Consider the following 26,304-nt stretch of genomic DNA (forward strand, 5'->3'; position numbering starts at 1 on the left):
CGACAATTACAGACCAGACTTTCCGCACAGGACCGTTGCCTGCAGAATCCTGCTCTCCTGCGTCGGTACCCTACACCTCGACTCCTCCCAGTGCTCAACCACTTGCTCAACCAACATGAAGCATCTCGCAAGCTCAGAGAATATGCCAACCCCAGCACAAGATCGCGCACCGAGTCCGAGCGCCATGCAACAGGAAATCGTGGACATGTGCGCCCAAGTGCTTGGGCGCCCAATTACACGGATGAGAACGAGCAAGTCTTTCGTCGCCCTAGGCGGCGATTCTTTGCTCGCAATTAAACTCATGGCACACTGCCGTGAGGCTGGATATACTATCAGTATCGCCAAAATTCTTCAAACTGCCAGCATTGAGGAGCTGTCCAGGTCTGCCGAGTGTCAGCTAATCTCTTCATCTGGAGAGGGCCCGGTACCCGACCCCAACAGACCGGGCGAACCTATTGCGACGTCCTTGTCACTGCTTAACAATGAGCTTGTATTGGATCAAGTCAGAAACATTACTGCAGAGCCATTGGAAGATATACAAGATATTTTTCCGTGCTCGCGAACCCAAGAAGTCTTCCTCATTTCGCAACACGCCAACCCGGAAATGTATCAATGTGTCGTGGTCGCCGAGATCAAGTGTATGAAACCCGGCCTTTCGCTTAACGATGACCGCCTTCAGAATGCCTGGATATGTGTAGCTCAACGTCACCCGGCGCTCCGGACCGTATTCATCGAAAGCATTCAAAGACCAGGCCATTTCGATCAAGTCATCATGAAACATGAAGCTGTGCCGTTGGAGTGTCAATTGAGCAGTGCCCAATGCGAAGAGTCTGCCGAGGGCATGTTTTCACGCCGTGTTTCGATCTCAAAAGAAAAAGGCACGACAGGTAGAGCAACGATTTTGAGACGCTCAGAAAATTCCGCGGTTTTCCGACTTGAGGTCTCTCATGCGCTGATGGACGGCCAGTCTTTTGGCATCATTTTCCACGACTTTGCCCAGGCATATCTTCAGAACGAGCTGCCGAGCCCGACTGCCTTCTCATACGATTCATTCGTGGCCTACCAAGAGGAAATAGACCGAGAAAGTGTGCGCGCATACTGGTCCAGCCATCTCGCCGGTGCGCAGCCAACCAGATTCCCGACCAACGGCAACCGCAAGTTGGAGGACCTCAAGACGCTTCGGTTTCGCATTGAGCTAGACGCGGCTGCGCTGCAGAAAGTCTGCCTCGAATATGACGCCACATCGGCCAATCTCTGCCAGGTAGCCTGGGCGGTCGTGCTCGGCTCTTACACAGGCTCCAAGGATGTCTGCTTCTCCTATGTGAACTCTGGCCGCCACGCTCCACTGAGTAGTATCGAGAATGCAGTGGGCGCGTTTGTAGATGTCATGGTCTGCCGGATGAAGCTCCCAGAAACAGCCAAGATATCCCAAATGCTGTCCAAGGCGAAGCAGGATGTTATTCAGGGCCTGTCTCATCCAGGTTCCTTACTATTTGAAGAAAAGAAGCACGGCCACGGAGTATCTGACTTACGAGGCAATACCATCATCACCTTTCAAATGGGAGTCAGAGATGAAGAGTCGGCCGGCTCGGATCTTCAGATCGTAATGCTGGATGAGATTACCGCTTCCGATGTAGGTGAAATACCACAAGCCTGAAACCTACGAGGACCGAGTTCATATAAAAACTGACAATGCCATAGTACGATATTTCTCTCAATATCCAGCCTTGTCACGGAGGCCTTGACATCCGACTCGACTATTGGCTCTCGCGTATAGACCAAGAGATCATCGAAAGCGTTGCCGAAAGCTTTCAGACGGCACTGGCTTGTATGTGCAGTGATGATATACCACTACGCGATGTAAATGTCGTTTGCACACAGGAGATTGAACAGCTGCGCCGACGCAATTCGTACACAGCTACCGAAATTGGAAGTCTTTTACACGACAAGGTGGACGAGCAAGCCAGACTTTGCCCTGATGCCTTGGCCGTGCAGGGCTGGGATGGCGAGCTGACATATCGAGCTCTAAACGAGGAAGCTTCCAAGCTGGCCTCGTACCTTCAACACCTGGGTGCTCAACAAGATATCTTGATCTGCACGTGTTTCGAAAAGTCTAAGTGGGCGGCAATCTCGCAGCTCGCGGTACTCAAATCGGGGGCTGCCGTAGTCCCTCTTGGCACTAATCAACCGATGAAGCGCCTGGAGATGATGATCACAAATACAGGTGCAGACATTGTTCTGACCACAAGCAACTTTGCCAGCCGATTTGTCACACTGTTCAAACATGTGGTTGTTATTGACGGTGCATCTATGGCGAAACTCCCCCTTGCCGCTACAGTGTCTTGCTCAGCAACCCCAGACAGCCTCGCCTATGTTATCTTCACCTCTGGTAGCACCGGTGTTCCGAAAGGCGTGATGCTTACCCACGACAGTGTGAGTACCAGTCTCCGTCATTCTGTGGAACGCTTGAATCCAGGCCCGGATACTCGCATGCTGCAATTTTCCGCCTACACATTTGATGCAGCCATCTACGAGTTCTTCTTCACCTGGCACATTGGTGCCTGTGTGTGCATCGTGTCCGAACACGACCGTATCAACCGACTTGAGCCTGCAATGGGCGAGCTCAACGTGAACTGGGCGCTTTTGACGCCAACAATGGCCGAAATGATTTCCCCTGGGCAGGTCCCCTCGTTGAAACATCTCATGTTGATTGGGGAAGCAATCAAGCCCGGTGTCCTTCATCGATGGATCGACCACGTGGAGCTCTGGAATGGCTATGGGCCGTCTGAATGCTCCATCATCTCTAGCTGCAAGCTACTCACACGCGAGTGCAATACTACGAATATAGGGTTTCCTATCACCGGTGCGTTCTGGGTGGTTGATGCCACAAACCCCGATCGTCTTGCACCTACGGGCGCCATAGGAGAGTTGCTTATCCAAGGCTCCCATCTCGCCCGGGGTTATCTGAACGATGAGCAAAAGACCTCACAGGCTTTTGTACCTCCACCAGCCTGGGTATCCAAGTACGCCTTTTCCGGTTCAACTCGCTATTATCGCACAGGTGATTTGGTGCAGAGAAATAAAGACGGAAGCATCACATTCGTTGGACGACGGGATACTCAGGTCAAGCTGAGAGGCCAGCGCGTCGAGTTTGAGGATATTGAACAACATCTCAAGGATCACGATGCAGTGGTTGAGGCTGCCATTGTGCTAGCTGCTGATGGACCATGCCAAGGTCAACTTGTCGCAGTTGTTGCACTTGAAGCCTTTATCTCGCAAGAAATGCATCCGAAGACACTGTCGCCTGTCGACCAACAGCAGATCGCAAGAGCCAAACTCCAAACGGCCATCTTAGGCGATTGGCTCTCCGACAGAGTTCCCGAATACATGGTGCCGACAATGTGGATCCCGGTCACGAGCAGATTGTTACAAACCGACTCTGGAAAGTTGGACCGTGTCAGGCTGGGACGCTGTGTCGATTCGGTAGATGTGAGTTGGGTCGAGGCCTTTGCATCGGCCGGAGAGGAACTTACCCAAGAGCGCGAAGCAACAACGCTTCAGCTGCAGATTAGAGACATTTGGGCTGAGATTCTACTTTTATCTATCCCTCAAGTTCCAATCAACCGTCGGTCATTTTTGAGCCTAGGTGGCGACTCCATATTGGCAATGAAGGCAGTGTCTCGAGCGCGGACACAAGGCATCACGTTGACCGTCCCCGACATTCTGCAAAGTAAGTCGATAGCTAAGCTGACTGAAAAGCTTGGAGTCCCCGAAGAGAATTTTCTGAGCTACACATCTGCATCCAAGCCTTTTCCACTGTCACCAACTCAGAAATGGTATTTTGATCGTGTCCATCCTCTTGGCTCCGGCATTCGGCATGGCTATTGTCGGAGCGTGTGTCTGCAAGCCAATCAGAAACTAGCCGAGAAGCATGTTTCTACTTCCTTCAGCACTCTTGTTTCTATGCACCCAATGTTGCGCGCTCGTTTTCTGGCCGACGCAGCCAATGGATGGCAGCAACAAGTCGTTGGACACAGTGACGACGCATACGGCTTTGCAGTGAGCCATCTAAACGGCTTTGAAGAGATCCATGACATCGCGGAATCCACAGAACAGGGCCTTAATATCGAGAATGGGCCTGTTTTTTCCGTTCAGTTCATGCATCTTCATGCAGGCAAGGAAGAGGGCAAACAGCTGTTGTTCATTACAGGACACCATCTGGTCATGGACGAGATCTCTCTCTGCATCATCATTGAAGACCTAGAGAGACTTCTGTACCAAGACTCCACCGTGGCCTTGGTAGTTGAGCGTCCTTCCTTCCAGGCATGGGTAGAGGGTATCGCGAAAACAACGAAGGAAGAAGGGCCGGAGCCTACCTCGGCGTCTCTGACCCCTGGTCTCAAGCCTTTGATGTCCAAGCTCGATCTAGAGTTCGGAAGCCTGACAAGTAACGAGCCTGTGTACGATGAAACCAATACGAAAGTCTTGCAGTTCGACGAATTTGACACCATGGTGCTTCTTGGAAACGCCAATCAGGCTTTGCGGACTGAACCAGTGGAACTGATACTTGCTGCCCTGGTAATGTCGTTTACCACCACGTTTCCAAGTCAGTGCATTCCCGTACTGTTGGAAGGTTCCCGAGGGAGAAGCTTGAACCACGGTAGCATAGACAATTCGAAGACAGTTGGTTGCTTCACTACGACAATGCCGCTTCGGTTCCCCGTTGCCAACATGGATGATGCTGTAAAGAGTACTAAACAGATCAAGAATGCCCGAAGAAACACGAAATTTCGCCGCTTGCACGACTCGCAAAACAGAAATGCCAGGAATTATGAGACAATTTCGAGCCTGAATCGTGAAACGATGGAAATTTTCTTCAACTTTGATGATTCAAGCCAGCAGATCCAAGAACAAAGCACACTCTTCAAACAACAGCTTCTGCCCAGACGCCAAAAGTTATCCACAGGTGTTCAAAAGACACGACACTCCGAGATTGATGTTGACGCCACAATTTTACAAAGTAGGCTTCATGTCGCCTTTCATTTCAACCACCGCATGAACCACGGGAGTGACGTGGAGCGCTGGTCTTGCGAATTTCCCAAGACCCTGCGTGCTTTAGTAGCGACCCTCCTAAAGACGCCCTCTATGCTCACGTTGAGCGACTTTCCACTTGTCGAGTTAACTGACCAGAAGTTGAAAATTCTCGAGGGACAAACTCTTCCCCGCGTCGGAGTGCAGCCTGAGAACGTCGAGGACATGTATCCCTGCACCCCCATGCAGAACGGTATATTGATGAGCCAGGCGCGGTCACCCGGGATGTATCAGACCCAAGTGGTGTGGCAATTGCAATCCCCAGACAGTCGCATAAATTTGGACGTGGAGCGTATCATGCATGCTTACCAGACATTGACGGATCGCCATCCAATGCTGAGGACTATCTTTGTGCCACGGACCTCCAATGCCGGAGATGGTGCTTTTGACCAGATCGTTATCCGACGATATAGGATCAACGTTGTACATCAGGTTTGCGAACAGGATAGCGTCGAAGCCCTCTTGGCCACTATGACCAATCCTTCAGCCGTTGACTACGGGGACGGCCCCAACCACAAATTCATGGTGTATTCGACTCCATCTAATCTCACTTATGGCCACCTCGTTATCAACCACGCCCTCTCTGATGGATTCTCACTCTCTTTGCTGGAAAAGGAGCTCACGGAGGCATACGAAGGGACACTCACGCCCGACAGCAAAGCGCCTCCCTACAGCGCATATCTGTCGTTCCTCAAGCAAAGAAGCACAAAAGAAGCTTTACAATACTGGATCAACAATCTGGAGAGTGCTGAGGCCTGCTTTCTACCTGCTATGGTGGAGCGAAAGATACAAAACGAAAGCGAAACGGACATTGTCAGCCTCCCGGCACCTTCTCGCAGACAATCGACAACAGCAAGCCTCGAGGGCGTGGAGTCACTCCGGAAATTCAGCGAGAAGCACTCAGTAACCATGGCAAATGTCTTCCAGCTCGCCTGGGCCCTGGTATTGTCCAAGTTTGTCAGATCTGACGATGTTTTGTTTGGCTACGTGTCGAGTGGCAGGGACGTGCCCGTGCATGAAGCACATCAAATCTTTGGTCCCTTTGTCAACATACTAGTGAGCCGGATCAAACTGGACTGGGATTCTAGCATTGCAGAAAGTTTGCAGAGCGTTCAGAAACGGTTCTTTGAGAATCTTGGCCAACAGCGCACTCCGTTGGTGGATATCTGGCACGCCCTCAAGACCGGCGGCCGCGGGTTGTTCAACACCTATCTCTCCTACAGGCAACTCAGTTCTGCCGACGGCCAACGAAGTGGTCTCTTTCAACATACTATTGCAATTTTAGGTGATAGTGAGTACGATGCAGGTGTCGACATTGTGGCATCGAGCAACAAGGTTTCAGTGACGCTGGACTATCTACCGTCCTTTATGGGCCACGACGCAGCGACCCGCATTGTTGATTGCCTACTGCAGACTGTTCAGTCTTTGACACAGAGCGAGGCCTTTTTGCTTCGCAACGTGACCACAACGACGGGTCAGGATATCCGTCAGATCTGCCAATGGAACAGTGAGGTTCCCTTGGTCACTGTACAGCATTGTGTTCACGACACTGTTTACTCAAAGTGCTGTCTTGATCCATCGGCAAAAGCTATCTGCGCATGGGATGGGGATTTGACATACTTTGAGCTGGATCAGCTTGGAGAGCAGCTTGCTTTCTACCTGACCTCCAATCTGAGTGTGACCCCGGAGACAATGATCGGCGTCTGTTTCGATAAGTCGCGATGGGCTATCGTTGCGCAACTTGCCATCTTGAAGTCAGGTGGCGCAATTGTACCAATCAACCCAATGGAGCCAATGCAGCGTTTAGAAACAATCCTGCGTGAGAGTGGAATCTGTACACTGCTCACAACAAGCTGTTACGGTGATAGATTTCTGGAAATTATCCCGAACGTCGTTGCTGTTGACTCGAATTCGCCATTCTTCCACGGCGCAATGCCGACTGAGCGGGTGCACTCTACGGCCAATCCAGACAACGCCGCTGTCGTCATCCATACCTCTGGTAGTACAGGCAATCCCAAGGGTGTCGTGTTGACTCATCGCTCGATCGCTTCAAGTCTTGAGGCACAAGGGAAGATATTTGGTTTGAGTTCCCGAACCAGGACTCTTCAGTTTGTGTCTTACACCTTTGATCTCAGCATTGGCGACATTTGGGGTACCCTGAGCCATGGCGGATGCGTGTGCGTCATGTCAGAAGATGACCGAATGAACAACATCCAAGGCGCCATTCAGATATACGGTGCAACCCTCGTCATCATGACGCCCACGGTAGCAACCTTGCTCGACGTTTCCAAGCTGCCGTCTCTGGAGACACTGGTACTGGGTGGTGAAGCATTGAAGCCAGCGTTTGTCGAGAAGCACCTCGAAGCGCGACAAATCAAGATATTCAACGGCTATGGTCCATCGGAGTGTTCAATGATCACAACTTGCAATGGCCCAATTCAGCATAAAAATGAAGCCCCAAAAATTGGGCGCCCACTGCTTGGAAGCGTCTGGCTCGTCGATGACACGGACAAGATCTGCCCCATTGGTGCCGTCGGGGAAATTTGGGTCGAAGGACCGCTGGTAGCCCGAGGCTATCTCAATAAGAAAGACTTGACAGACAAGGGGTTTCCTGTTGATCCTCCCTGGGCTGCAAGCGCTGGCCTGCAGGGCAAACGATTTTATCGAACCGGAGACATGGCGCGGCAGAATGCCAAAGGCGATCTCTTTTATGTTGACCGAAAGGATTGGCAAATCAAGATCCGCGGCAACCGAGTCGAGCTGAGCGAGATTGAGCACGCCATTAAAGAAATTTTGAGCGGGTTACAGAATGTTGCGGCATGCTTGGTCTCATCCAACCAACGCGGGCCACTTATCGCTGCGGTCCTCGAACAAAACTGCGATACACTCGGTCTGCAAGCCGACGTGGCTGGCTTCCACTTTGAGAGGCTTTCACCAGGGTTTCAAAAGGAGCTGGTTCTCCTGAAAAAGGCCCTTGCAGGTGTCCTGCCGTCGCACATGATACCGAATCTCTATGTTCCGACTACGCGGCTCCCATTGACAGCCTCAGGCAAAGTCAATCGACAAGCACTTCGCCAGTCCCTCGAAAGCTTTTCAGAACAGGAAGCTCTACACTACACTCTTGCGGATGCTGCCAAGACTCTTCCGAGCTCGGAGACGGAAAAGACTGTTCGCGCACTTTGGGCGGCAGTTCTCCAGCATGAACTAGATCAAGTTGGCGTAGAAGACAATTTCTTCCACCTGGGGGGCGACTCGTATCTAGCAATGCGTCTTGTTGCCTCGTCCCAGGCTGATGATTCGAGAGTTCATTTTACCGTATCTGATGTGCTCCAGCATCCGACCATCAGGGAGTTGGCGCACGCTATCGATCAACGCTCGACACATAGTCGAGCATCAGACAGAGAAACGGCGCGCTTCTCCTTGTGGAAGGAATATCAAGAACTCAATAAAAGCCAGGAATCGGGCCATGCAAAAGCTTTACTTGATCAGATAGCCGCTCAATGCGATGTGCCCATTGACGATGTCGAGGACATTTACCCATGCACACCACTGCAGGAGGGGCTCATGGTGGTTACAGCCCAGCAGCCGCGCGCCTACATTGCACGCTGGGCCTTCCAGATGCCAGATAATATCAATCTCGAACGCTTCCAAGGTGCATGGCAGACCCTCAGCCGAGCAGTGCCGATTCTTCGGACGCGCATCGTGCCAGGACGACTGTCAGGAGCATTGCAAGTCGTCGTTCGAGGCGACTGCAAGTGGCACACGAGCCATGACCTCGACCAATATCTGAGTGACGATGTCGCACAATCTATGGCCTATGGAACGTCTCTGATTCGTTTGGCCTACATCAATCACAGCAACGGATGCCGCGACTTTGTCTGGACTGCGCACCACAGCATCTATGATGGATGGAGCTTACCCATGCTTCTTGAGGCTCTCTCGCGCATATACTTATTTAACGAGGTTCCCGAGTCGTTTCCGCCCTATTCCAACTTTATCCAATACATACAAGCACAAGACTTAGCAGAAGCAACCGCGTTCTGGCGATCGGAGCTGCAAGGAAACCTGGGCGAGCCTTTCCCAGCACTGCCCAAGCCATCGTACCAGCCCGAACCAGCGAGAATCATTCGATGTACTATCAACGTGGAGTCTGTGAATCGCTTGGTTACTTTGGCCTCGCTACTCCGCGCAGCATGGGCGGCGACCGTTTCGTCACATACTGGTGGGACGGCGCTGTTTGCGATGCCGCTGTCGGGACGAAACGCACCGGTCAAGGGAATACTGGACATGATGGCACCCACAGTCACCACAGTGCCCGTTCGGATCCAGGTGGATGAGAAGCAAGCAGTCCACGACTACCTGGCCGCAGTGCAACAGCAGGCTTCCAACATGGTGCCTTTTGAACACTCTGGCCTTCATCACGTTCGTTCCATGGTGGGCCGAGACATCAATCCACAGCATCTTTTCGCCATCCAGTCTGCTCCGCCGGGTAAGGCGACATTCGAAGAGCTGCTTGGTATGAAAGAATTGACTTTGCCTATGGACGGGTTTGACAATTACGCTCTCATCGTTGAGTGCTTCATTAATTCACGAGAAGGGGCATCGATCGAGATTCTGGCTCGGTTTGACGATAACGTGCTTTCTCACACTCAAGTTCAACATCTGCTCAGCCGCTTCAAGCATATATTTGGGCAGTTGAGCCAAGTCTCTGCTGGAAATAATGACAATACCTCCAGCATGCTCATGGGTGGTCTCGAATACATCAGCCCAGAGGAAGTGGCGCAGTTGGCCATTTTGAATCGCGAGGTTGCAGCGGATGCACCGTGCCTTGTGCATGACCTCGTACTCCGCTACTCTGCTACCACACCCGACCGCCCAGCCGTGTGTGCGTGGGATGGCGAGATGTCCTTTCAGCAGTTGGACCAACTGTCGGAGGCGCTGGCAAACCGTCTGGTCGAGCTGGGTGTGACAATTGAATCGCCAGTAATGATTTGCTGCGACAAGTCGAAATGGGCTGTTGTTGGAATTCTGGCCATACTCAGAGCAGGCGGTACCGTGGTACCAGTTAGGGCCGCTCCCGTGGCACGTCTACAAGCCATCATGGAGGCTACCGGGTCGAGAGTGGTAGTCACCATGTCTGAGTTCATCTCTCAGCTTCAAGGGATTGCTGATCATGTCGTGAGCATGGACTCAGTGCCAGTCACGAAGCCTGAAATACCCCAAGGGCCTGTCAAACAACATCCAAGCACAAAAAGCGTGTCCTTCATCATGTTCACATCGGGCTCCACCGGATCTCCCAAGGGCATTGTTCTTGAGCACGGCTCAATGTCAATCGCCATTCAATCTCACGTGAAGAGGTTCGGGGTTAACAGACATACACGCGGGTTTCAATTTGCTTCTTTTACCTTTGACATGTCCCTCCATGACATCCTGACTCCTCTTGCCGGTGGTGGATGTGTCTGTCTACCGTCTGAGGTGGAAAGAGTCAACAATCTCGCCCATGCCATGCGAAGATTTCGGGTCAACTACTCCATGCTAACTCCAAGAGTCTTGCACACAATCAAGCCGTCAGAATGCCCGGAAATACGCACCCTGCTGGTCGGCGGCGAGCGATGTGACACCGAACAGCTCAAGTTGTGGCTGCCCCAAGCCAAAGTGTGGCATGTCTACGGTCCTGTCGAGTGCTCCATCATATCTACAGCTGCTGAATTTACTGGAAGCGACACTTTAAGCCTTGGCCTCGCTCTCGTCGGTGCCGTTTGGGTCACAAACAAGGACAATTGCAACCAACTGTGTCCTATCGGTGCTGTTGGAGAATTATTGGTCGAAGGACCCCTCGTTGCTAGAGGCTACCTGAGAGATGAAGCCAAAACGTCGGCAGTTTTTATTGACTACCCACCTTGGCGGAAGCAGCATGGACTAGCTCCCAACAGTCAGAGCCAACGCATGTACCGAACCGGTGATCTTGTAGTCCAACACGAAGACGGGTCCCTCATCTTTGTTGGTAGAGCAGATCAACAGTTGAAGATACGAGGACAGAGAGTCGAGGTCGGAGATATTGAGCACCATATTGGACTACAACCAGAAGTTGAAGATGGTGTCGTTCTCTACCCCCAAAATGGACCCTGTCGCTCACAACTCATCGGCCTCGTCACTCTTCACGAGCACATGTCCGCTACAGACCTCTCAGAAGTTCAACCCTCCTCCGCCGATGATCTAGCAAAAGCCATTACGCAGACCGAGATTATCCGCTCGCGGTTGTCTGACGTCTTGCCAGACTACATGGTTCCCAATGTCTGGATCTCAATGGCATGCCTACCACAGAGTGCCCATCACAAAGTCGACCGTCGAAAGCTGATGGACTGGGTCCAGTCTCTGGATGCAGAGTACTTCAGACGCATTACTGGAGCAAAGCAGGAGGCACCTGAGAAACCAACGACCCGAACCGAGGAGCTGATGCAAAGCGTCCTGGCCGACGTCCTGGGCCTCTCGCCGGAAGACGTCTCAATGGGTCGTTCGTTTCTGAGTATGGGAGGTGACTCGATTACATCCATGCAAGTGGTATCTCAATGCCGGTCACGGTACGGACTATCACTCCATGTCCGTGATATCTTGCAAAGCAAGTCTATCACCCAGCTCGCCCAGAGAGCCACGACAGATGCCGCCATTGCGCCACTGCTACCCGCATCCGACGGCGAGTTCCGGCTTTCGCCCATTCAAAGACTTTTCTTCCGATCCTTTGCCGCGCGCGGTCTACAATCCGAGGACGAGTTCCGGTTCAATCAAAGCGTATGCCTCACTGTCAACAAACACATTGATACAGAGCAGATTAAGCACGCAGCGCGAGGTGTAGTCTCGGCCCACCCAATGCTACGTGCCCGTTTCACAGTATCTGGGAAGCGATGGAGACAGAGAATCGAGGACGACGTGGATGCATCATGCCATGTCGTCTTTCATCAAGTCGAAAACCAGGCCGAGCTGGAAGATGTTATTTGGGCTGGACAGCGCAGCCTGAGTGTTGAGCAAGGCCGAGTTTTCTCGGTACACTGTATAGAGACTACTACGACTGGCAGTCAACTGTTGTTCCTGGTGGCGCATCACCTGGTGGTCGACATTGTCTCTTGGCAAATCATTCTTCGCGATCTGGATAATTTGATCCAACACCCCAAACTCACTGCTCCTGTTGAGTCCACCACTTTTCAGCACTGGTTGCAACTCCAAGCTAGTCGGGCTCAGAACGTGGGCTCACCTCACCAACTCGTACACGCCCAAATGCCAATCGCGGATTGGAGCTATTGGGGTGTGACTCCGGAAAACAACACGTACGGTCATCGCATCAATGAGCAGTTCATTCTCGAGGATTGCGCATCCGTCTTGTTCGGCGACAAGCAACCATTGAGAAGTGAGCCTGTGGAAGTTCTCTTGGCGGCCTTGTTCCATTCCTTCCATCAAATCTTTCCGGATCGTGCTGTCCCTACCGTCTTCAACGAAGGTCATGGGCGCGAGCCCTGGAGTGACGCGATAGACCTTTCCAACACTGTTGGTTGGTTCACTACAATGACTCCCATCCACGTACCGGTCGGCACAAGCGATGTTGTTGATGTACTGAAGAGAACCAAGGACTTGCGAAGGAGCATCCCTGAGCGCGGTTTCGCCTACTTCACGTCGAGATTTTTGACGCGCGACGGCCAGCATGCATTCGCCTCACATGACCAACCCGAAGTCATGTTCAATTTTGGAGGGCGTTATCGTGACGACAAGCACTCACGGAGTCTATTCCGTATGAGTAATGAGTTCAACAGTTCCCACATTTCAGGAATCGGTAACAATGTTAAACGAATCGCAGTGTTTGAGGTGGAAGCGTCGATCCAACAGGAGAACTTGGCTGTTACATTGGGCTTCAGCAAGAATATGCAGAACCCCGAGCGCATCACCCGCTGGATACAGGCTTATCAGGACAGTCTCAAGACCCTTCTTTGCCAGTTGTCTACTTTGCCAACCTTTCTTAGCTTGGCTGATGTTCCGTTACTCAACATCACGTATGACGACTTGGACCGACTTCAAAGTGAGCGTCTTCCGCTTGTTGGCATCAACGATATAGATTGCATCGAGGATATTTATCCTTGCTCGCCAGCTCAAGAGAGTATCCTGAGGAGCCAAGCCAGGGACTCGTCCACGTTCCACGTGCGGTCGGCATGCGAATTCCGGGCGCGCGAGGCCGTCGTGAACCCCGAGGCCTTGATACGCGCCTGGCAAACGGTGGTCGCTCGACATGCTATTTTGAGAACTGTATGTGTGCCGCCAACTTGTGACGGAGAATCCTTCTACCAAGCCGTTTTGAAGCAATACGAGCCGCAGGTCTCGACGGTTCGCTGCGAGACAGCCGAGGACGTAGACGAAGCTTTCAAAGACGAGGGCGGACTCAGATACCCGAAGTGGAAGCCAGAGCACCAGTTGACTCTATGTCTAACTTCAACTGGTCAAGTATTTTTCCGACTACTCATCAACCATACGCTTGTGGACGTATCATCGCTTCAGCTGATTATGAATGAGGTTACACTGGCTTACGAAGACGGCATTTTGGACACGGCTGCTCCATCCTTCAGCAAATACATTGCGTTCTTACAAGAGTCATCAGTGTCCGAGTCTATGAAATACTGGACTTCGCGACTTGCTGGAGCACAGCCTCACTGTTTGCCAGTATCGGCCACAGTCGGCGACGGCCAATCACGCGACAATGCGCACCTCGAAATGAGCAATTTGGAACCTCTTTGGCGTTTCCGGGATAGATATGGCATCACAATTGCAAACATTCTGCAGCTAGCGTGGGCCTTTGTCCTTGCCAAGCACTCGGGGTCGAGAGATGTCGTTTTCGGCTACGTGGCCAACGGGCGCGATGCCCCCGTGGACGGCGTCTCGCACATGGCCGGTCCTCTCATCAACGTGATGGTCTCGCGCATCTGGCTCGGCGACAAGCAGCGCAGCGTTGCCAAGACAGCTGAGCAGGTGCAGAATGACTTTATGGAAGCGTTCAGGTACCAGCGAGTATCGCTGGCCGACATTGAGCAGGTGACGGGGCTGTCGGAGCGGCAGATGCTGCACACGGTGGTGTCGATTGTGCGCGACCCGGGGAGCCGTCGGAGCAGCGATGCGGGTGTCTCTGTGCACGGTCAGTCGGCGACGAGCTTGGCCGAGTACGATGTGAGCCTGAATGCGGCCTGCGGAGAAGATGCAATCAAGCTGTCCCTCGAGTATTCGTCCCGGTATCCGGGCAGCGTTTCGGCAAAGGGTTTACTGGACAATCTCCAGAAAGCAGTGTTGGATTTGGCGGAAAATGGCGAGGCTTCGATTGAAGAGATGGGGTTAAGGTGTTAGTGTGTGTTAGTGTATTGTGTGTGCTGCGATTTTTGTGCGATTTTTAGTGCGATTTTTGTTCTGGCAATGTTTTGAGACGAGTTGGGTTTTTTTCTACAAACAATATGGTGTTTAGTTCTAAAAAGTCAGTTAAGGCGGTTTGGCCCACGTATACGGTATTGTTCGAGTCTTGATACACGTTTCTTGTCTACGAGACTGCCGTGAGAGATGGCCGAAAAAATAAAGAGGCTTGGTGTTTGCTTTTTCTCAATCAAATGGATGTAGCACATGACAGCAGCTGTCTCACCTGGAGTCCAGGTGAGACAGCATCATCAGCCACCTAGCCGTGGCGCTCAACCCGTAAGAAGCTCAACAAGACACAACCCTGGACTATGTAAATGGGACATGGAAAGATGATGTAAATGGAATTGGTAGACTCGTTTGCATGAACCTCGGATCCGCTTCTCTCCGGTATTAGCATCGGTCAGTACAAGCAGGAACTCGATCCGAGTCACATGGGGGCGGTGGCGTGCGGCTCGCTGGGAATAAGTCGGGCTTGTGCAGCCGTCGAGAGCTTCATTCTAGTTAGCACGAGTCGACGTCCTTGAGCGCAACAGCAAAGCCCACGGTGGCGTGAATGAAAGGTTGAAAAGAAAATGGATGTTGAGAAATGGTGCCTGTTTTTTCTTTTTTTTTTTTTCTAAAAGCGGCTTGTGCCCGGCCAGCGCGATTGGTTCAATAATGTGTACATGTCTCAGCCGTAAGTCTGTGAACTTCCTAAGAGCAAGTTTATTCCCTATGGAGACTAGTTCTTATAGAGTGTTGATAAGTTCAGCTTCCGTCCAGGATCGTTTCTGTCAGAACAACTCTTAACTGGCTGGATCCCCCATCCATGGACAATAGGGACAATAGGAACCCAAGCACCACTTGCCTACCTACTATAGCTACTAGCGGAAATAGAATGGGGGCGGCCATACTTTGATGGAGTAATTTGGTAATTTGTACCAGTATATCTTGCTCCTCCCCCGCCGGCCCAATCGCCAGGTTCATGGTTGCTAATAATAGCCACGCCTGGTCACAGTGCAGCTTTTGATGCCCGACGCGCATTGCTTGACTGCCTTCTTTGCCGAGGAGTTTTTTTTTTTTTTTGCCCCAAAGAGCCCAATGAGAACAGACAAGGCGGGCCGAACCGCCCTTGTGCGCAACTTGGCACCCAAGAGGGCAGTCATTCCCGCCCCCGTCGCTGACAAGGGTCAAGACGAGCAAGGCTGCTGTTGGGATTCAGGGACTAATAGTGGAAAAGAGTGATCGTCATATGACGTGCTCTGCCGTTCACAACTGCCCCCCCAAAGATGCATAAGAACAGGCAAAAAGGCCGTTGTTGTAAACGCGTTAACCTACTTGTATATTCTAGATTCTAGGCGTAGGCAGCTGTCCGAGTTGATGTAGTAGAGTATGTATTCTTCTGAGCACCTCAACTTTGAGGGGATTTTTCTACTTTTATTAGGAAAGAAATACCTTGTCCTCGATCGTGAGTGCATCAACGTACACCGCAAATGGAACTTCATCCCGCACAAGCACGCATCACAAGCTCTGCAGGTGCTGTTCCGCCGTCCGGTGTATATAGCGGTAGATGAGCTTCGAGTTGCACCGCGCGTGCCGCAGCACCTCCATCTTCAGGCGCAGCACCTCGCCCGTCAGGTCCTCGACGCACCTGTGCAGCGCGCGGTTGCGGTCCCTGGCCGTGCGTACCTCGGCGACGAGGTTCCCCTCCATCTCGCGCTGTCGCAACCGGCTGCTCGTCGCCGCCGCACGGTTCCTCTCCATCAGGTCGCCGACGACGGCCGGACGCTGCTGCGGCTTGAACAACCCCGCGCGGTGCCGCTGGCGTCCTCGCTCGTCGTCTGGCGACGGGCTGGTGTGCTGCGCGGCGGCCGCCGTCGCCGGCGACGCTTCTTGGTCCAGCGGCATCGGCGTCGTCCACGACCAGTCGGGCGGTGTTGCTGGCGCGGCCGGCCAGAGGACAGCGCGCGTCTCGTGCCGGCGGCGAGCCAAGGATAGAGCGTCGTCCGCGTCCCAGGTAACGTCCCTCGGCAGTTGGTCGAGCTGCACCGGTGATGTGGGACGGCGGGTGCCGAGAACAGCAGCCGCCACGGGGCTGCTGCTGCTGCCTGCTGCCGAGGCATTCCCAAGTGGATTCGCCGCCCAGGTGGTGCAGTCCAGCCACTCATCTGGCGGGCTCTGCGCTCGGCACGAGGGGTCCCAAGACTGCAGTCCGAGTGGTTTCGGCGGCCCGGCATCCCACATGGTCAAGTCGAGCCAGTCGTCGGCCTGTTCTTGCGGTGGCGGGCAGTGAGCGCGGTTCGCGGGTGTCGACGGGTCCATCATCGGCGTCCTATTCTCGCTGTACTCGGGAGACGTCTCTGATAGCATCGATGCCGCAGAAAACCACGGCTCGCTCCAGTCGTTGTCGTAAGGCCAGCCAGGGTTATGGCTGGTCGGGACGGGCCAGCTCTGGCCGGTCTGCACGTCGCAGGCATTCCATGGCAGACTGTCTGCCGGGAACTCACTCATCTCTAGGTGCGCGAATGCGTCAAACTCGAGGGTTGGCGTCCGTCGCTGCTGTAGTACATCTGACGACGGTTATTCATGAGAACACGGTCCTGCCACACTTGTGTAGATGCGACATACTCATTGTGTTAAGCAATCGGGTCCTTTCCGCACGACGAAGATGGCGCAAGAGAAGCTTCTTTGCAGAGTGTAACCGTTGAAAAAGGCCCAATATATACTTCTGCAAGTTTGAGAAGCGCACGCCGTCGCCAAGGCCTGCTGGTTCTTACGAGACCCCATGCCGCATCTACAATGTACAATGGACCAAAGCAGGCTAAATGCGGGAATGGCTTGATCGTCAGCCCTCTTCCCTTGCCAGGGATGCAAACCGACATCCATGACACCTGGTCTTGAGCGCAACACCATAGTGATGTGACGGCCTTGGAGACGGCCGTCGCTAGCCTCGCCGGATGGGCTCGCCACCATATATTTCCCATCCGTGGGCAAATCCCAGCCGCAAAGGCCGGCCCCGTTGCCGGAATTCCCGCAACATCTTCTTTTCTTGACTGGTAGCGACTGTCCTCCTTTTCCATGTGGCTGCTGCTGCGCATATGCGGGGTGAGAAGAATCCTATCCCGAGTTTCACCTCTTCAGGCCGCCCTCTGCTCGTGTAGCCGCCTTGTACGGAAAGTGGGCAGCGCTTTCAGCTGTACCAACCTTGTTGTCACCGGTCCCACGATGGCCATGTGTTTGGTCGGTCCCCTTGCATGCTGTGTGTCGCTATTGCCAGCGGTGGTTATAACTCAGATGGCCGCTCGGCTGCGCAACATGTAGGTAAACCCTGTTCACGGACCCCTTACCCATGCAATATGCAATGCACGCTGTACCAGGGGGGGGGCGAGAATTTTCGTATCGCCATCAGTATTTGCAACTAGTTACGCGGGACCCAATCTAGCTGCCAAGTCCGCTCGGCAAGGTCGTTACTCGAACCCTGCCACGTTGCGGACGGCCCGGGCCATGTCGGCTTTACGGCCTCGGTGACAAGTGAGACATTGTCTCTGGTGAATCGGCAAAACGAATGTGTTATACAAGATGCCACGCGCGGGAAATAGAACAGCTTGGGCACCACCGGGTCAGGAACCGAATAGCGTGACAAGTGAATACAATACGGCTGCATGTCTCACTTGGCTGCTAGGTCCAGACCAAAGTGGCGTGTGGTGATGCACAACCACCAGTGCCACTACAATATTGAATTGTAGAGGGATATTTATCTGCTCGGAGGGATTTCCGAGTCCCGTATGTCTTGTCCATGACGCCCATTGTTCAAAACGTTCATTCTTCGAAAGGTCCTCTGGAGGGGAGGGGTGGCCATCTAAGACGTGGGGGGCAATCGGCATAAAGTCTCCGGTTGCTGAGCCGAACGCCGGCCGATGTGAGAGGAGTATCAACAGAGTTTATCATGTTGTCGTCTCTTTCTCTAAGGTCTCGTCTGAAGTAAAATGCGCTATTGCAGAACCGGTTGCTTGTCTCCTAGTTGCCGTTTGTTCTTAGACGCCTGTCCATGCATAGTCAATGTCTTCGGGAAAAGCAGGTTCATCGCAGTCTTGTCAACCCCTCTGAGAAGTCGGGAAAAGAAATAATTCTCCTTTTTTAAAATTTAAAAAAAAAGAAAAGGGAAAAAACTCGCGCGCGCGCAAGTCCGCTCGATCAGAGAAGGCGGCTCTCGCCTACAGCCGAGGTTTCAAAGAAGTTGGAGCTGAAAGCTGCTCCCGAATGCGCGTGGCATGCACCTTGTTTCTGCGCGATACGAGTCGCGTCTGCGCCGTCAGCTGTGCGTGCATCTTGGCAGAGCCTTGCAGAGGAAGAAGCGTGGCACCGAGTAGGATTGCCTGTACAGGAGAGGCCATCAACGGCTGCATGGGCGCGCCGCCCTGCACCGAAGACTAGTTGCCCGCTTTTCAAATCAACTGCCGTCCTCTGTGTAGAAGCAAGAAGAATCACGCCATCGCTCCATCGACGGGCACGTCCATGGCAATCCGAGGCAAGGAAGACGAGCCACGGCAGGGAAGACGAGGTAGCAGCAGCCCGCCGGACTTCAGGTACACTTGGGCCGCCCACCGAATCCTGGTGTAGCTGTATCAAAAATGCGTAACCTTGGCTAAGTTGCCTTGCAGATGACAGTCTTTGGTCTTTGGCGTAGCATCATTGGCATGAGAATGGCGACCTATCGAGTCGTGATGCTCACAGGGATGGGTCTCTCGGGCATCTCGGCAATGATCGATGCTGCGATATAGCTGGTGAATCCTGGACTATTGGATACATGGATATGGGAGAGGTCTCGTCAGTCGGTTTAAATTTGTGTTCGTTGGAAGTCACATGAACTATCACACATTTACCATGTGCGCCAGCAAAAGTGGTGGGCACCCACACGAATGCTGGTGCTCTATCTTGCCCTAAGTCTCACACATCCCCCCAGCTCTGCAGAAGAGCAGGGCTTCTAAGCAGCTGGCTTCTGTAGAGGTGAAAATGAGTTCCGTTGGTTCTACTTCTACCTTTATTTTTAGGGAGTAGCCTATAGCCGGCAACGTCATGGGGAGTTGAACCTAGGACCCACAGATAGAGAAGAAGCAATTTAGCGCGAAGCGAAGCGGGCCCATAACTATCACACATTTACCATGTGCGCCAGCAAAAGTGGTGGGCACCCACACGAATGCTGGTGCTCTATCTTGCCCTAAGTCTCACATGAACCCTCTTTGGAGACTAACGAATAAGCGAGGCAGGCACGGCCAAGGCGTTCCATCTACAATGATGACGCAACGAGGAGATGCCAGGTACATGAATATCTTGTTTCAGATCTTTAATTGAGAACAAGGGGAATTCTAGTTCATCTGCATTACATGATTGTTTTAACCTGAATTCTGTACGGATTGTACTATTATTCCTTCAAGTTGGGCCACCTCAAAGCTGCATAGGTACCTCGTCACGTTATTATTGCGGGTAGGTACATGGCCCGGCAAACACCGTTTATCCTGCTGGCCTCTTCCCTCGTCTTCAACAACTGCACGCCACAAGACCTGTCTCGGCCCTCGCCACTCCATCGCACATCTCCCGCTCTGATGCCGACCTCCTAGTTCCCTCGACCGATCGATCCGTGCTCACCGGGCGCCACCCCCATCTCCCCTCTGCCCACACCCGGCCCATCATGTCCACCATTGCCAGTCCGCGAGACCACGCGTCGACGCCGAGCCGCCGCGTGCCCTCGGCCACCAACACGCCGACGTCGTCGACCCGGCCCTCCCTCGACGCCGCCCGCGCCGCCCCCGTCCCGTCGCCGCCCGTCCACAACGGCGTGCCCGCCGCCAAGCGCGCGAACCGCGCCGCCCTGCGCGAGTACTACAACCTGCGCGCCGCCGCCGCCGCCGCCGCTGGGGGCCTCGCGCCGCGCATCGGCGTCGAGCTGCCCGACTCCGAGGTGCCTGTCGGCGAGGTGGACGTGCCCGGCTTCTGCGTGAGCGAGTACGTCGCCAGGGTCGTCGCCGAGAGCTCCCTCGAGGACCTGCTGCGGCTCTACACGCGCGTCGTCGGCGAGGTCCGCGCCCTCGACGCCGAGAAGAAGGCGCTCGTCTACGACAACTACAGCAAGCTCATCGCGGCCACGGAAACGATTCACAAGGTGCGACCTGATTGACCAACCACATCCCCTCCCTCCCGGCGGAAACTCGCTTGGGACCTCGGCCCTCCGCACACTACATACTGACCTTGTCCCAAACGCCAGATGCGATCCAACATGGACCCCCTCAACCCCATGGCCTCGACCCTCAACCCGGCCATTGCCCAGATATACAGCCAGGCAGCCGAAATCCGCGAGGCCCTGCGCGCGTCCATCCCCGCGCCCGACTCGGACGAGGGCAGGCGCAGCAGCGCCGCCCAGCGCCGCCAGCGCACCCGCGACCTCGCCGTCCGCGTTCTCGCCACCCCGCCGCGCCTGCGCCTGCTCGTCGCCGATGGCAGGCGCGCCGAAGCCAAGACGCAATGGGAGCGTGCGCGCCGTCTTCTACAGACGTGGCAGGATCAGGGCCTCGGCGGCGACGACGAGGTCCGCGCCTGCATCGAGGAAGGCGACGCCGCGGTGGCGGCACCGAGCAGCGACAGCCGGGCGTCCAACGACGGGCGGGACTCGACATCATGAAGACCAGACATGAGCGTTTCCCCATGTACACGTACAACATGTATCACGATGCACATCATTTTCCACAAAGCACGTTATCTGACGATTCATACCAAGTTAAAAGCAAGCCATGTCTTTACCAGATTCACAATTATCAAGCCATATCTTTTTCAAATGCACCATTATTATGTACGCTTGAATAGCCATTCCCCTACAACTCCATAACATCAATCACCGTAAACGGGTCCTTGTCATACTCACTCAGCACCACCGTCGCGTCGGGCACCGCCTCCCGTAGCTTCTCCTGCAGCGCCGGCGCCAGCACCTGCTGCAGGTAGCTGCGCTCCGAGTTGCTGTGAAAGACCTGCAGCAGCGTGCGGCCCTGCTGAATGGCGCGCAGCGCCGAGTGGTGGCTCGTCTCGCCCATGACGAGCAGGTCGACGTCTGCGTCCTTGAGCACGTCATACCCGCTCCCCGCGCAGACACCGTAGCTGCGGACCCGCGTCGTGCTGACGTCGGCGCCCACAGGCGACGCCACCATGACGTGCCGCAGGTCGCCGAGCTTGTGCGCCAGACGCTTAATGATGTCCGCGACGGTGACGGTGCTGCCCTCGCTGGTAAATCTGGCCAGCGCGCCGTACCCGGCGCCGGCGTGGCTCTCAGGCGCCGTCTTGCACGGGACGGCGACGGAGCGCGTGGTCGCGTGCGAACCGGCGACGGCGTCGGCGAGCCACGTGTTTAGACCATTGGGCGCGGCGTCGACGGCCGTGTGCGGGCAGTACACGGCGATGCCGGCCTGCATGAGCCGGATCAGCGTCGACTGCTGCGGGTCCTTGTCGGTGATGGACTTGAGACCGGAAAAGATGAACGGGTCTAGGCGGGTGAGCTAGCGTACGAGAGAGTCAAAGGATGAATGGCGGAAGCATACGATAGCTGACAATGACGCTGACGCCTTTCTGGATGGCGTCGGTGGCGACTTGATATGTCAGGTCGTTGGTGACGAGCACAATTGGCTTCTTCTGGCTCGACTCTTGCTCGTGGTTGCCGACGAGCAGGCCGACATTGTCCCACGCGCGGTCGGCGATCTCTTCCGGGTACCTGGGTAATCCATTAGAAATTATGTACGCATGTGCCATGTGCCTTTTGACGGACAGAAGACGCACAATGCCTTCATCGAGTCGGCCACGAGCGTGGTAAACTTGGCCGGCTCAACCTGCCACGCGCCCCAAGCGCCCCCTCCATTTCCAGCGGCCGCCATTCTATCCGAGCAAGGTTTCGCAGCGGTCGCGCTCAAGAGTCGGCGGTGTGTCGATGGGCAGCGGGGAGCCAGTCGCCTTGCTGCGAGGGCGGGCGTGACGTGGCGGAGAGCTGTGGTGGTGCGACAGACGGCGGTGGTGAAGCTTCTCGAGATGGAGGACGGATAGGAACTCCGAAATGCTCGCATGCCTAGCAAAGCCAGGAAGTTCCTCTGTTTTGATTCAACAGAAACACAAGCGCCGTACTTGTAGATTCCCCCAAAAAAAGGGGGGGGGGGGGGAGAAATCAGAGGAAGAAATAACTAGTCGCGAGGATCAAATGTTGGATGAAGGCTTAAAGCTGGAGAGAGCTTCAACGCTAGCTTGTAGGTCAAGCTCCACCCCCACCAAAAAAAAACAACTGAGGATGAGCTCATACTGTGCCAAACCACACTGTATTACAATCGAAACCAACCGAAAACCAACGTCGGGCGCCGAAAAACAGAGCGTCCATCTATCTAATCAATCGCATCCGTTCGGCTCTCTGTGAGCCCCGACCACGAGTTATTTTCACCACGCTTCACCACATACAGCCCACACATAACACGCGTCTCCATCATGGCGCAAATAACAGACGCCAGCATGCGCGAGATTATCACCCAGCGCCTCGGCGCCGTGCACGTCGAGGTGGCCGACATGTCTGGTGCGTTGTCCCAGCATCTTCCCTTTCCTGTTGTCGAGATACTTACTGGCACCCAGGCGGCTGCGGTCAGGCCTTTACCTCGCTCATCGTCTCCCCCCAGTTTCAGGGCCTCGGCTCGCTCAAGCGCCACCGCCTCGTCAACGCCGCCCTCAAGGACGAGATTGCCACCATCCACGCCTGGACGGCCAAGTGCCAGACACCCGACGAGTGGGCGCGCGCGCAGGGCGCCGCCGCGCCCCCAACGCTTGGTACTGTTGGCGGGCAAGTCGAGGGTACGTCTCAGTGAGTGCGTGGTCCAGAGGGCGGGTGGCTCGCTGTCAAAGGGGGAAGGCCCGCGATGATGAATTTTTGGCATGATACCTGGGGAATTGACTTTTTTTTTTTTACTTTTGGATGAATGGATGAATTATAGAGGCACATCACAGGAACTAAGGTGGTTGGGCTGCATCAGTATCTATTAAATTTTTAATCTTCTTTTTGAGAGAAGCCGTCTCCGCACAAGTACCTTTTCTACACCAAGCACACTGGTGTGCCAAGCACACTTGGTGAAGCAGTCTCATGTTCCCATGCTACCTTTTCTCAAAATCCACCTTAAATTTACAGCAGTCCCAAAAGGTCGTCACTCGCCCCCTGCTGTTTTTGCTGGTGCGGTTGCGACCCCTCGCCCTGCGCATTCTGCGCACCACTAGCCGGCGGCGCGCCAAAGCTCATGCCGTCGAAGCCGCTCATCAAGTCATTCATGCCGCTGCTGCCGCCGGGGGCAGCCGTTGCCGGAGCTGGGGCATCAAACATGCTCATCATGTCGGCCATGCCCCCCGATGCCGCCGCACCGGCCGCCGGGCTAGCCACGCGGTCGGGCGTTTGCGAGGCGCTGCCATGCTCGCGCGACGCGGGCGCCGCCCCGTCAAAGTCAATGTCCAGCAGGTTCTCAATGTTGGTTTGGGCGGAGCCGGGGCCATTGGCCGCGGCAACCGACGCCGCAATGGGGTTCTCGGCCGCGTTTTGGCGTTGTTCTTGGATGGCCGCCCGCTGAATTTCGTCGGCGCCGAAACGGCCCTTGCCGACAAAAGACTCTGGGGGCCGGTGGTAGACCGAGGCCAGTGTCGAGAGTTCCATCAGCAGTTGTTCCAGAAGGGCGGGTGGCAAGCTGGTCATTGTTGTGGTAATCGTGGGCTTTTGTGAGAGAATAATGTTCTGCTCGGGTCAGCATTGGCATTCGTGACTACGCGGGCTCTAGACATACCTTGGCAACATCCAAGTCGCCAGACAGCAGTCGCCAGTAGACATATGCTCTGTCGCGGATATCGGGGTTGTCGTTTTCTACAGTGGCCGCTTGCAGCACCTTTTGAACTAGGTTCTGGCTGTTGCTGGGCTTTTTCAAGAACAGCTTTACAACAGCCGTCAATATCTGCAGTTGGGTCTAGTCTCTCGTTAGTTTCAATCCACCCTCAGCACTCTGCATTCCATACCTGGGTAAATTCCTCCATGAAGCCGTCGACAAAGCCTTCCAGAATCTGGTCGGCATTGTTAATCTTTTCAGCATACTCTCCCACAATCCAGATGAATGACGCCCGAGCCTCGGGCTCATCCAGCTCGTCGACGTACTTGCACAGCGTGGGGATAACGCCCTCGTAGCTGGGGTACTTGCGCAAAATATCCTTAATCACAACTGCCACTTCTTGCACGACGTAGTTGACCTTTGTGGAGATCAGGTCCTCCAGTGCCTCGACGCATTTGGCACTGGCATTCTCAATCTTGATGGCCACCTGACCGATAGCCTTGACTGCCCTGCGGACAAAGTCCATGTCGACTTCCAGCGCATATTCCTTGAGCTCAGAGAGGAGCTGCTCGTAGTTCTTTTCGTTTGCTATTCTGACCATGATCTCGAGCTTCTGAAGTTTGACGTAGGGGGGGTCGTTGTATTTGCAGAAGAAGACGCGAAGCTCTTTGCTGAGGATATCGGGCTTGGCCTGAAGCAAGAGATCAATGTTTCGAAGAGCAACGTATTGGACTTCAGGCGCCGAAGCAACAAGTGTGACTAGCTTCTGTTAGTATTCGAGGTGGACTGACAAGTGCTCCAGCGTACCTAGAGGAGGGGCCATCTTCTTGAGGTATGCGCCCACGAGCTCCGGGTTTATCGATCTCATGTGCGTAAAGACGACCTTGATGGCAGCGAGAACAACGCTCGGATTAACGTGTTGGAACTGAGGTGCCACTCTCTCGCAAATATGTTCCGACTCCTTGACGTCGGTAGCGGCATAGGCTGCCAAGGTGCTTAGAATCGTCACGCGGCCCCATTCTGTGCACTCATTGAGGGCAAGCATCAGCTTCTTGAGCGTCGCTGGTGTAATGATGAGCGCGTTGGTTTCGGGCGCCGTTTCCGTAATCTCGGCGAGCGCCTGGACCGAGTTGGCAACGACCATGGGGTTGGGGTCGCCAATCATTTCCTGCAGCGTCTCCAAGAATCCATTTTCGATGCACATGGTCGGATTGAGGTCAAAGAGCTTGGCCACACAGATGGCGGCCGTCTTTCGAACGTAGGGGGACTCGTCTCGTAACGTTTTGCGCAGCGGTTCCTCCATGTAATCGACCATTTTATCTACCCGAATGCAGCCCATGGTTCGAATGGCCAGCGCTCTTACTAGCGGATTCGGGTCTTCGGAGTCTTGTACGAAGGTGTTGACGGCAAGAATACAGAGGTCGGGATGCGATTTAGCATAGTTCCTGCACAATGGTCAGAGCTGCACCAGCACACACGGCCATGAAAACCAATATAGCCATCACTGTCGCCAGTCCATCAATTCCACTCACATCAGATACAGGTAGACAAGCTTCTTTTGGTCCAGGTCGGAGGTGGCGATATTCTTCAACACGTCGGGGAACAGGGCTGAGACATCCTTGCCGAGCGTCATGGCCATGATGGTCTTTTGAATCGACTCTTTGCGCTCGTATGCATACTGGGACACGAGACCAGCCCGCAGCTCAAATGTCTCTCCCTTTCGAGGCGGCGCAAAGGCGCCCCGAATGCGGTTTACCGCCATGGCAGCGATGGGCTCGGGCGGCAAGGAGGGGCAGCGAGTCGGGGGACGGAAGGGGGTTTTTTTGGCAGCGTCGAATCTCCCTGGCGAGTGAAGCAAAACGCAACCGCTGTCGAATTGGCGTCTGGGTTGATGGCGGCGCGGCGATGAATTGCTGTATGGCGG

The 26,304-nt window shown here is 54.3% G+C and overlaps 5 protein-coding genes across 5 annotated transcripts; 3 read left to right on the forward strand and 2 right to left on the reverse strand.

Moving 5' to 3' along the window:
- Positions 1-115: 115 nt before the first annotated feature.
- CCM_01285 (non-ribosomal peptide synthase, putative) lies at positions 116-14,466 on the forward strand (the record flags this gene model as incomplete). The annotated part of the gene is made up of 2 exons (XM_006666441.1): positions 116-1,633; positions 1,702-14,466. The coding sequence occupies 2 exons, from the start codon at positions 116-118 to the stop codon at positions 14,464-14,466; spliced, it is 14,283 nt and encodes a 4,760-aa protein (XP_006666504.1).
- Positions 14,467-20,197: 5,731 nt separating this feature from the next.
- Positions 20,198-21,184, forward strand: CCM_01286 (Vps51/Vps67; the record flags this gene model as incomplete). The annotated part of the gene is made up of 2 exons (XM_006666442.1): positions 20,198-20,668; positions 20,771-21,184. 2 exons carry the CDS (start codon positions 20,198-20,200, stop codon positions 21,182-21,184), a joined length of 885 nt encoding a protein of 294 aa, XP_006666505.1.
- Positions 21,185-21,374: 190 nt separating this feature from the next.
- CCM_01287 (UPF0135 protein) lies at positions 21,375-22,421 on the reverse strand (the record flags this gene model as incomplete). The annotated part of the gene is made up of 3 exons (XM_006666443.1): positions 21,375-22,036; positions 22,092-22,261; positions 22,327-22,421. The coding sequence occupies 3 exons, from the start codon at positions 22,419-22,421 to the stop codon at positions 21,375-21,377; spliced, it is 927 nt and encodes a 308-aa protein (XP_006666506.1).
- Positions 22,422-23,016: 595 nt separating this feature from the next.
- On the forward strand, positions 23,017-23,387 carry CCM_01288 (BolA domain protein; the record flags this gene model as incomplete). Its single annotated transcript, XM_006666444.1, has 2 exons — positions 23,017-23,101; positions 23,158-23,387. The coding sequence occupies 2 exons, from the start codon at positions 23,017-23,019 to the stop codon at positions 23,385-23,387; spliced, it is 315 nt and encodes a 104-aa protein (XP_006666507.1).
- A 311-nt stretch (positions 23,388-23,698) lies between these two features.
- On the reverse strand, positions 23,699-26,142 carry CCM_01289 (AP-1 complex subunit beta-1; the record flags this gene model as incomplete). Its single annotated transcript, XM_006666445.1, has 5 exons — positions 23,699-24,295; positions 24,345-24,521; positions 24,571-25,139; positions 25,188-25,825; positions 25,913-26,142. The coding sequence occupies 5 exons, from the start codon at positions 26,140-26,142 to the stop codon at positions 23,699-23,701; spliced, it is 2,211 nt and encodes a 736-aa protein (XP_006666508.1).
- Between the last annotated feature and the right edge of the window lie 162 nt (positions 26,143-26,304).

The sequence above is a fragment of the Cordyceps militaris genome (assembly GCF_000225605.1).
Source record: "Cordyceps militaris CM01 unplaced genomic scaffold CCM_S00001, whole genome shotgun sequence".
NCBI classification, from domain to species: Eukaryota; Fungi; Ascomycota; class Sordariomycetes; order Hypocreales; family Cordycipitaceae; genus Cordyceps; species Cordyceps militaris.